We start from the raw sequence: 11721 nt of genomic DNA on the forward strand, positions 1-11721 counted from the left end.
CTCATTCCTGGAGATTTCCTTTGCTCTAGTCAAAATGCATTCCCTGGCACAGATGGCAAAAACTAAGATTCATTCTAGTGCCTAAAAACACATTGTAGCATAAACCTGGAATCTATGACATATACAGAGACATTCACAGACTCAGATACATACATTTATACAGTCACTAAAACTGATAAACTAACATATTCTGACATGCACACATTCACATACTCCAAATTAACATTCATATGCTAGAATATGCTAGTTACTTTACACTCATAGTTACATATACATAGAACCATAATTGGTCCATCCCCTTCAGTTTATAGATAGGGAAACTGAGGAAAAGATTGGTTTAATGAATTGCCAGTGATCATACAGTAAATTCCTGAGATGATTTTTAAACTAGATCTTTCCTACTTTAGGCTCAGCATTTCAGCCAATTTACTTTTTAGCTCCTCATTCATAATTAAATGCTCACTCACACTCATGTAATGTTCATATGCTAATCCAAACACAAAATCGCATATTGACACATGTTAAGACTCACATGTGCTCATTCATCAACACACATTTTCATTCTCATATGAACCCACGTTCACATGCAAGCTGATCCATTTACACAATATTAGACAAATTCACCAGAGATATACTGTTTGAACTTAAGTTTTTTTGCCCAATGTAACATCAAGGAGTGTTTAAATACACTAAATAGTTGTGCATATATAAATAAAATGAAGTCAGACTGGGGCATTGTTAATGCAACTTAATTAAATTATTTACTATCTGCAGGCTATTTTCTGTCATAACAGCCTTGGGTGTGACTGACAGAAAGTGCTGGGGACACAATGTAGTTTCTGCCAATGTAGTTTCAGTTGGCAGAAACTGAAAATGCTGCACCAAATCTGAGGGCTGGTGGGTAGGGCATAGATCCCAGAGGGCTATGATGTCAGGGATTCCAGCTAGAGGAGAATGCTTATTTTCATAATTTCTCTTCTTCACAAATTATATTCCATTACAGTGGCTAAAATTGTTCATAATTGACAATGAGATCTTCTCTCAGTCCTCTTGGTGCTCTTTCTTCCTCTACCTCATCTGAGACCTGAGTTAATCCAACCTCAAAAGTTCTACAAAATAATACATCATCTAGAAGATTTACAATGAAGAACTTGAAGTCTAGCTTTGTAATTCAGTGGAGATGATATGTTAAGTGAATCACAACCTCTCCAAGCCTCAATTTCCATCTCATATTGTAAAATGGATATGATAACATTTATGCTATCTACTTGGTGCTCCATTAAAGTCCTTCTCTGATGCCTCATCACAACACAGAAATGACCTAATATCCTGACAGTCCATGCCAGTGAAACTTAAATTCTGGAACTCCTACCAAGATGCATCATTGATATCTGAGGACCAGCCTGATTAAGTTCAGAACTCCTCATTGGAAAGATGGTCACTGAGTAATAAATTTTCTGGGCCATGACAATTCACAGAGATAATCTATTAAAGGGGCTGTGATCTGCTTCAGTGGAGAGAACATTGCACAGCAGAGAAACCACAGAGTCTAAAAGTGCTGAAATAAATGCCAACCTGGAAATGATGTGAAAATTAGATGAGAAAGTTCTTTGGAAAGTGCAAAGTGCATCTGCATAAAGTGTTAGTATGTTAGAATCCTTGGATAGAAAGAATGAGGCAGCTGCTTCTTACCAGAAGTCACTTTTTAGCCTATGATGAAGTATACACATATAAAAATCAGGCTTTATGATTAGGGCACCAAGTTCACAGTTCCACTGATGCAGTGGAAAGAGATCAAATTCTGGACTCAAAGGATTTGTGCTCAAATGTTGCCTAGAAAATTGTAAGACATTGGATAAGTTATGTTGATTCTGCATACTCCCTGGGCCCCAGATTTATCATCTATAAAATGAAGCGTTAGATTAGTTGGCCTCTGAACCCCCTTCAAGGTTAGATCTGCAATCTAATGATCCTTCTCCTAGCTGGACAATACAAGCAGGAGAACGTTTTGCAGAAACAATTCATGGAGACTTTGAACTCCATGCTGCTCTGATAATACTGGATAGCTAGCTCTCCATTTCTGCCAGTGCAAAGTGACCATATGATATCTCATATTTGCATATCATTTTATACTTTCTAAAGCATATTCACATACATTATCCTATTTGACCGTGGCAACAGCCCAGTGGGGAGACAGTCTAATAGTATAAGGAACAGAATGCTGGCCTGAGATAGGAACTCACCTCTGATGTGTACTAACAGTTTGACCCTAAGTAATTTACTTAACCTCTTAATGCCCAAGGTGGCTGCTATCTATACTGGTCAAGTGAGTCTCTGTACCCAGAGTTCTTGACACCAATGAAATCACAAGTCTGATTCCCCTCATACTTCCCCTCCTTTCCCCCACTAAAAAATGACCCAGTCTTGTAGGCAAGGCCGATAATAATATTTCTACTTGAGGGAAATAACTGGGACTCAGAGAAATGAAATTATTTGACAAAAAATTAATAGGTAAGAGGAGATTAAAAAATCAAAAAACAGCACCCTTACTACTGCTTTCCCTAAGGCTCTTCTAAGGGCAATAGATTTAGCAAGAAGGAAAGGGAGCCCAGCTACACATTTTCCATCAAAGGTCAATTTTGTACCATTTTTTATAACAGGCCAAACCTGACTTGTTCCAGCTGCTGGGATGGCTCACTTTGTCAGATGCTGACAAACATGAGAAGCCATGACAATAAGGATTGCCACTCTGTGGTGCCTGAATATTAAGTAAACAATTTTATCTATTTAAAACAATATTTTGTCACCATAAATCTGACTTAGAGAATTTTATGAAGATCTCCTCTAGTTTGTTCCCTTTATTTTTACAGATGAAAAAACTAAAGAATCTAGATCCCATGTTCTTAGATGGTCTGAGATGGAGAAATGGGGTAAGAGAAATGGTGAAAAGGAATTATGGGTCCTCTTCCAATTACAAATTCCAGTGGAGGGCCAGATAACCAAAGGGGGCAGGAAGAAATAGAGAAGGAGAAGAGACAATGACAAAGACAGGAGCGAGAAGGAAAAGGGAGGAGAAATGGAGGACAAGAAAAGGAAAGGAAAGGTTAAAAAAAAAAAGAAGGCAGAAAGGAAGTGGCCGCAGAAACCTGAGATAAGGAGAATGCTGCTAGCAACCAGTCCAGTTTCCCTGGGGTGTGCAATCCTCTGTTTTGCAGAGTGGTACTGGAAAAGGTAAAGACTTCAAGCAAGCCTGTCCAAGCCACTAGAGGCATCTAGCTGGTCTAGAGATTCTGTGCTTGATCCTGCTTCTCTGATCATCCCCTGGGAAGACAGCAGGAAGAGGGTCTAAGTGACCTTGGTCTAATGGAGAGGATTGATGCTGATACTAAGCTGGAATTCATTTTACTCTCATATGTCTCCCAGTATCATCTCTCTGACTGGGCAGTGAGAAAATGAGAAAGCATATTACATACTTTCTGCTTAGGCCTGTGTGCTCTGTGTATGTGTTTCTCTCTCTTTATGTTTCTGTCTCTGTTTCTCTCACTATCTTTGTCTCTCTCACACAATACACATACATATTCATGTACATGTACACACATTCATATACCAAGCTCAATCCTGCCTTCATTACTCTGTTCATGTAATACCTGTATGACCTCTGCCCCTAGACCTTCTTCATCTGTAAATGCTCAGTGACTGATTCTAAAAGAGGATTAGCAATATCCCCCAACAACCTTTGACTCATTGACTAATATTTGGGTTTGCTCTTCAGCTCATATCTTCAGATATGAATTCAGATTCATATCACATGATATGAATAACATCCTTGCAACGGTTTTTTTTCAGACCACTTTTCTAGTTCCCACCCCAGCCTGAGCTGGGCTGAAATGAAAAGCTCTAGCCTCTACAAAAAGAAGATCTTTTTGGAAAAGCCAAATCTATCAAAACACTATTATTGATCTTTCCACACTGCTAATAGACAAAATTCTAATAGCAGAGCTGCCCTTGGGGCCAGCATTCTGAATTATTCAGATTCACCACAATGGGCACTAATTTGAAAGCTAGATACAGGTAGACCAGGAAGCCTAGCCCCAATTTATATGATTATGGACTAGAGAAAGTCAGAATTGGAAGGGGCCTTAAAACATAGCTGAAAAAAAACTTAGAATATAGAATGTCAAAGCTAGAAAAAGAACTTTAGATAAGACCTAGTCATAAAGATCATAGCTTTTGTCATTGTAAAAGACTTTAGAAATCATGTAGTACAAATTTCTAGCTTTATAAATTAAAAAAAAAACAAGATCCAAAGGTCCCTATTCAAAAACATTTTAAGCACTATTCTAAGTGCTGTGTGCTCAGGGTTCCAGGTAATAAGGAAAGCCAAAACCAAAAACCAGGTGTCCTGATTGCCAGTCCAGTGGTGGAGATAGCTGTTGGTAGCACACTGTATTTCAGAAATCAGAGATTTCAATGATCTGGAATACAGTCAGCATCCAGTAAGACTGTCAATGCTAAAAGTGGGCCCACAAAATGGAGCTGATTAAACCTACCTTGAGAAATAGAAACTTCTTAGTGTCTGTGATCTGGTCCATGAAATTCCATCCCTTTGGTGTTCCATAAGGAACACAGCTGCTGCCCATGACAGTAATAACTCTTAGCCATCTCACTATAAATAGTTTTTCTTTATCTTTGGTCCATTCCATTAGCATGGATAATTGAGAACCAACTACAATATTCAGAGAGCTTAAGTCACCACTCAGTCACAATTTGGCACAGGATTTGCTGAGGGTTGTGTGTTCTCAGAGCAATGGCTGAGCAAAATGTAGTCTCTGCAAGCCTTGAAAAAAACAAACTACAACAGACCAGTTACACATGCTAGTTACAGGCTTGTACTAATTTATCACAAACCTAGCCTGCTATTCATATTATCAGAAAGAACTATTCTGGGAAGCCCTTCACTCACACTACATCCAACAGACCGCCCCTCAATTTACCCCTCTCAAGGACTCTCCCTTGATGTCTCCTATGACCAGTAGCATGGATTTTTGAGGTGACTGGACGTTAGTAGCAAGTTTGTGGCTGAATTAAAAAAAAAAAACAACTTTTAAGTGGCACAGGAAAACATTGAACTTATGGTGACATAGGTGACATCAGTTTGGCATTTCCCTGACATGTTATTTTAGATTAGCCTTCGCCTGCATTGTGAGGAGCATTGTACAGTGGAAACTTCACTATACTTGGAATTATTCAAAATCTGGGTTTGAATCTCACCTATGATACTTAGTAACTATATGGTGATGGATCTCCTCCTAATTAAAGGATAGGGACCGGATTAGTGGTTTCAGCACCACGGACAGCTTCTAAGTGAGCCATTTCTATGATTTAGAATCTTAAGAGTTTCCTAGAACACTGAGGGGACCAAGATAATATAGCCAGTATGTGCCATAGGAGGAATTACAAAGGCAGCTCTTTATCCTCTCTATCTTCAATGCTGCATCTAATCTACGAATTGGGGATATTGACGTCTACATCATCTATCTCCCATGGTTGTTGTGATGATCAAATAAGAGGGTATATCTCAAGTACTTTATAGATATTACTCATTATTGTTCCAAGATTTTTTCTACTCCTATCTTGAGAAAAGGTGGCTAGTGTCCAGTTCTAGAAATGAATAACTATGAAACTGAGCAGAACCTCGCATTTAAAATAACACCTTAATAAATGTTTCTACTCTGTTGTCCTAATACAAAGTTCCAGTGAATTGGGCCCCATTTTGAAGAGCTTCCAAATCTGATGGTTATCTGTGAGGGATGAAATGGTCCTATGATAAAAAGCTGTTAAAGGATTTTTCAGTTCCATAGGCCCAACACTGCCAAATGCTTGTTGTACAAGTCCCAATCTTTCTTTGAAGTAGCAAACCTACCACGTCTATGAGCTGAGCAATGGACAATCCAAACCGGACAATGACCACATCAGAGATGTTGGCCACAGGCCGTGACCACTTGTTGTAGCCAGAGAATAATTTCTTCAGGAGTCTTTCCTCAGCATGGGCTCGAGTCTCCACATGGCCAGATGCTGCAGAGACAGATAAAATAGGGCAAAAAGGCAAACAGGAATCAAGAGGGTTGCCTGTGGAAAATATCTTCCATTAAAGACAATTATTCTGCTTTGAGGAGAAGGGGTATGTACCAACTTCCCAGCTGTGTTATCAAAAGCAAGTGATTTTACTGCTATAAAATGGGAACAACTATATTAGTACAACCTATTTTATATGTTTTTGTTCAGTTTGTAAATTACAAAATACTAAACATATTCTATTATATATTTTTCCTCTAAGAGAGAGAGAGAGAGAGTGTGTGTGTGTGTGTGTGTATGCTTGCATACTCAACTAAACGATTAGCCCTTCAAATGCCCAAGACCTGTGTCTTTTGAACACAGGGGTTGACAAGTGGTGGACTTGCTACTGCACAGGCTGATGGAGATAAAGTAAAGGTGTTTGAAATTAATTGAAGCCCTTGGACCTCTTTTTAGGGTTAATATTTCTTTTCTACCCCTCAAAGAGAGAAAAAGGATACAGAGAGATTTGCTTTGCTCATTTCATGTTAGTTGGGGGAGGCAATGAGAGCTAGAGGGAGAAACTCAGGATCCCTGATATGACAAAAGGTGTAAATTGGGAAAGGAGCCTGTTTAGCTTCCAACATCATTACTTTCCCTTGTACTTGTATTTTCACATAACTTACTTTATCTTCACAATACTCCCACTCACCCACTTCAGCAGACCACATATAGTTATTCCCATTTCACAGAGACATTAAATGTCTTGTCCAAGGTCACCAAGGCAATGATAGAGCTATGAATCTCCAAGTCCCTCATGTCCACTTCAGCACTTATCTTCCCCATCATATTATCACTAAGACTACTCAGCATTTCAATAGAGCCCCTCTATTGTGAAGAAAAATGGGAGAGTCTCTAAGCTCCATTCACATTTCACAGGACATGAAGAAGAAGAAAAGATACTCTTGGCAGTGCTGAATGATCCCCTCTCCTTATAGTTCAAAGCCTATACAAGACATGGGGAAAGGAAAGGCATCAAAGGCTGGAGAATAGGGATAAATGGAAGGGAATTGTCGACCTGGAGCAAGGAATAAAGTCCACAAGCAAGGCATTGCCTAAGGAAGCTGGGGGCAGGGGTGGAAAGAAGACAGAAAGGAGAGGAACTGAGAAGAACTCTGTGACTGCAAGGGCAAGATGGTGACAGACTATGTGGAAAAGGGAGAGAAGGGTTTGAGTAGTCATTGATAGTCATTCCTTCTTTCTGAGAAGAATGGGGGGAGTATTGAGAAGAGGGGATTAGGAATTCAAGGTGGGGCAACAGATTGGGGATCAGGCGTAGGAGGCTTGGGAGGAGCTTATGTCAATAGCCAACAAAGACAGAGCTGGTATTAAAAAAAATAAAAAACATTTTCTTCCTCTCTCCCTCTCCCCCTGTCTCTGTCCGTCTCTCCTCTTCCCCTCTACCCCCCGTGCAACATCCCTTCCGAATACCTTCTATCCCCCTACTTTAACAAACGAGTTAACCTCTTTCCTTCCCCCTCCCCTAAGTGTAAAACCAAAGGTCCAACAGCACGTCCTCTCCTACCCCGCTGCCCAAAAAGGTAGAGGAGGAGGAGAGGGAGGGGCAAGGTTCCCTCTCTGCTTTAATCGAGGTGGGATGGAACCTGAGATAGCAAGAGCGCGGTGGTCCCGCTTTGCTCCCAGAGTCTAGACCCACTGACTATTTCTTGGGGTCAGGAGCCTATCTTGGGAATGGGGACACATCTAAGCGCCCCAAAACTTACCGGGCAGCAGAAAAACTCCCAGGAGCATCAGTCTCCTCAGCAGCAGTAGCAGCGTCGATCCTCGGGGTCCCTGGAGCCGCATGGCGCACTGAACTGAGGAGTCTCTAGACCTAGGCGTCTCTGGGTTCCCCCGCACCTCCCGTTGTCTGGTTCTCCCCAGCGAACAACTTCATGCCCCTTCGGCGCGATCCTAGGGCGCCCTCCGCGGGGCAGTCTCCGAACACCCAGCCCAACTCCCCTCCGCCCTGCAAAGCTCCGCCAGGAGCCAGCTGTCAGTCCCGCCGGCCAGCCGCCTCTTCCAGGAGCTGGCGGGCTCCCGTCGGGTGGCTGTAGCTGAGGAAGAAGGGAGGGGAGGGAAAGAGGAAGGCGGAGGCTGACAGAGAGAGGGACCAAGGAAGAGGGAATGGCCCGTCAAGACAGGGCGGAAGAGAGGTGGCCGGGACTGTGGCTCTGTGTGTTTAATCCGCCTGGACCTGCCCGCCTCCTGCAGGAAAGGAGGGGGGAACTGCGGGGGAGTACGGAGGAGGGGGAGAGAGACGGCCGCAGGGGAAGCAAGAGTAGGGTAGAGTAGCCGGCCTAGCTTTGCTAGCTGGTGACAGGAGAAAAGTTTCCCTCTCTTCCTCCTGTGGGATTGGGAGAGTTTCCGAGTATAGCTTGGCTTTTCAGACCCCAAATCCTCAAGACATTAGAAGAGAATTTGGGGAATCTGGGGAATCCTAGCTAGAAGTGTCATTCCCTGAAGACACTCCCTACCCGGTTCCTGACGCCACAGTATGATTGGAGAACTGACAGTGCTGTTTAAAGGCAGGGGGATGGCCTGGTTGACCTCTGGAAAATACACTGGAGTCCACCCAGTCTTCCCCCCCAAAAAAAGGCAGAGAGGATTCTCCCTAATTATTAAATTGGGGAAGGGGAATGGTGTCTCACCTTTGGTTTTCTGCTGAGGAGAAAGAAGGGGTTAACTCATTTTCTAAAGAAGGGGGATTGAAGGCATTTGGATGGGAGGGAGGAACTGGAACAAGGATGGGGTTTGGGGATTTATCTGTTACATTTTCAGCAAATATCTCAGGTTTGGTGCGGTCACTGCAGTTAACCTCTGTCGTTTCTGGTACAGATTTAGCAAACCTTTGACGGTCCAATGGTAGAAAAAGTAAAGGGCCTATCTGAGAGGCAATCCATTCACTGACAGCTTCTTAGAAGGAATAGTGAGGGTGGAAACATCCAGCGAACAAAGAAGAGACCCATTCCCCTTGTTTTAAGATAGAAGATTTGCAGTTTTTTTTCAACAATCATCCCATTTATCGTAGGAAATGGTTTGCTGGTCTTTGCGATCAGCATCTCCGCCTAGCCAGAGTTCACTCCAGCCCAAAATCTGAGTTTTCTAGTCATCTCCCCAAGCTCCAGATCCAAAGAGAGATGTATCCCACAGCTACAAATGCAGTTGTGGGTATCTGATAGTACAAGCCCTTTCCTATTTATATTTAGTTCTGAAAACTGGAAGTTCTCCCAACTTCTGCATACATCTATGAGTATATCTGTATATAAATAAAGACATGTATATATAAATGCATATTTATATATACATATACATACATATATATGTATGTAAATCAAATCCTTTTTGAAGACATAATCTTGAGAAATAGTTGCCTTATAAGATTTTTGGGGGGCCTTCTGGAACACTCATTAAAATATATTCATTTTCAATTGTCATATATCCAGGATGTTGAAAGCCAATGAATGGAGGGATAAGATCAGGGATCCAGTGTAGAAATTTTGTTGTTGAGTTTTGATTGTTATTGTTATTATTTGTTTGTTTTTGGGAAATGATGTTTAAAAGTGGATTTACCTGTTTCCGTTGAATCTATCACACTATAATAGGAGAAAGAAAAAAAAAAGAAAGGGAAGAAGCAACAGAGAGAGGGAAAGATTTATTGTGCCCTATTATATATAACAGGTACTTTGTAAGCATTATACAAATATTATTTCATTTGATCCTTACAAGAATCCTGAGAGGTAGGGTTTTGTGTGTGTGTGTGTGTGTGTGTGTGTGTATGTGTGTGTGTGTGTATAGCACATACATGGAGTCATGAGACTCCAAAAGAGGAAAGGTTAGATGTTGCTTATACAGAAAGCAAGGAGGCAAACAATTTATGTTTCTCCTGCACATCTTTTATTGACCTTAAAATAAGATTAGTGTCCCCTGTAGAGGGAGACATCTATACCAGAAGGATTCTTCATGGAGCTGGGACTGGAATAGTGATAAACATTTTCTTTCAATCTTTGATACCTTCTGTCATTGATCTCAGCAAATTTTCCAATACACTATGTTTTATGAATAATTTGAATCACACTTAGACAAGCGATAGTTTTGTTTTTTGGGTGTTTTTTTCAAGTGGTAGTTTTGGATCAAAGTTTCTGGTTTGTTTGACTATCTTTAGGCTTAACTTTTTGTACACCTAGTACAAATTAGTCATCTTGAGATACTATTTCCATTATGTCACATTCTTTTCCAAAATATTGCTTATAGGATACAGTCCATACTCTTTACCCAGGCATTCAAGGCCTTCCAAAATCTAGTTCCAACTCTGACTTTCATTATTCCATAACAAGATTCCTTATTCCATCTAATCCTTCAAACATGGCATTGTTTATCACCACCTTCAAGTTCTTGCTTATCTCGTTATGCCCACTCTTTACTTCTCCATGTCCTAACTATCCTTTTAGTACCTTTTGAGAGATAGCTGCCAAGTTCTATCTCCTCTGAGAAGTATCTTCTGCCTGCCTTATTAAGAGAAACAGAGGGTCCAAAATAACCTAGCTTAAACAGTGGATAGAGTGCCAGTCCTGAGGTCAGAAAGATTTATCTTCAAATCCAGCCTTAGACACTTACTAGCTCTGTGACTGTGGGCAAGTCACTTAACACTATTTGCCTCAGTTTTGTCATTTGTAAAATAAGTTGAAAAAGGAAATGGCAAACCACTTTAGGATCTTTGCCAAGAAAACCCCAAAGAGTTGGATGTGACTAACAACAATAGATCTATGGCCATGCAGTAAAATCTGCTCTGATCAGACCCCAACAGTAGTTGAGTTCTTTTAAGAAAGGATGTTGGGAAACTAGACAGCTCCCAGATAAGGGCAATGAAAATGATGATGATCTAGAGACCATGTCATATAAGAGTTAGTTGAAAGAACTTGAAATATTTAATCAGAAGAAGCAAAATCTGAAAGGAGAGATAAACTTGTCTTCAAGAATTCAAAGGCATATTATGTGGAAAAGAGATTAGATTTGTTCCTCTTGACTCTCAAGACAGAACTAAGAAGAATGGATAGAAACTACAGACATACAAATTTAGGTTCTTTGTAAGGAAAGACATCCTAACTGCAAAAGTCATCTAAAACTTGCATAGGTTGCCTCAGAAACTTTTCAAGATAATTAGATGTTTTGCTATGGTTTTCTCTTACTGAAGATTTTCAATCAGAGATTGGATTAACCATTTGTCAGAAATATTATAGAGTGGATTCTCAGTTTGATGTGAGTTAAACTATAACTATGAGGTTTCTTCCAAATTTGATCACATGATTTTACGAATAAACGTGTATATGGGGGAGAGGTCTTCACCCCTTAAACCATAGTCAGCTATTTCGTCTTCCTCTGCTTGGCTTTCTTTCTCTCAGAACTGTGAATCTCATGTAAAATCCTGATGATAGAATAACCTCTTCTCATTTCACTATCTTATCTCCATCTTTTTTACTTCCAGCCTTCCCATAACTTGACCTACTCCAGATCTATAGCCCCACAGAGACACACTTTTAAACACTCTTTCCTACTAAAAAACCCTCTTTCCACTGAGTCACAGATGACATAAATTACCTCTTCTGC

General features: G+C 40.7%; 1 protein-coding gene across 1 annotated transcript in view; it reads right to left on the bottom strand.

Annotated features, from left to right (window-relative positions):
• The window catches only part of CHRNA4 (cholinergic receptor nicotinic alpha 4 subunit), a 58240-nt gene extending 49722 nt beyond the window's left edge, over positions 1-8518 (bottom strand). The window contains exons 1-2 of the mRNA XM_051976751.1: positions 7839-8518; positions 5924-6075 (exon numbers count right to left, since the gene is read on the bottom strand). Coding sequence (XP_051832711.1) covers positions 5924-6075; positions 7839-7920 — 234 coding nt within the window. The 5' untranslated portion in view covers positions 7921-8518. The remainder of the gene's footprint in view (positions 1-5923; positions 6076-7838) is intronic.
• Between the last annotated feature and the right edge of the window lie 3203 nt (positions 8519-11721).

Source organism: Antechinus flavipes, chromosome 2 (genome assembly GCF_016432865.1).
Source record: "Antechinus flavipes isolate AdamAnt ecotype Samford, QLD, Australia chromosome 2, AdamAnt_v2, whole genome shotgun sequence".
NCBI classification, from domain to species: Eukaryota; Metazoa; Chordata; class Mammalia; order Dasyuromorphia; family Dasyuridae; genus Antechinus; species Antechinus flavipes.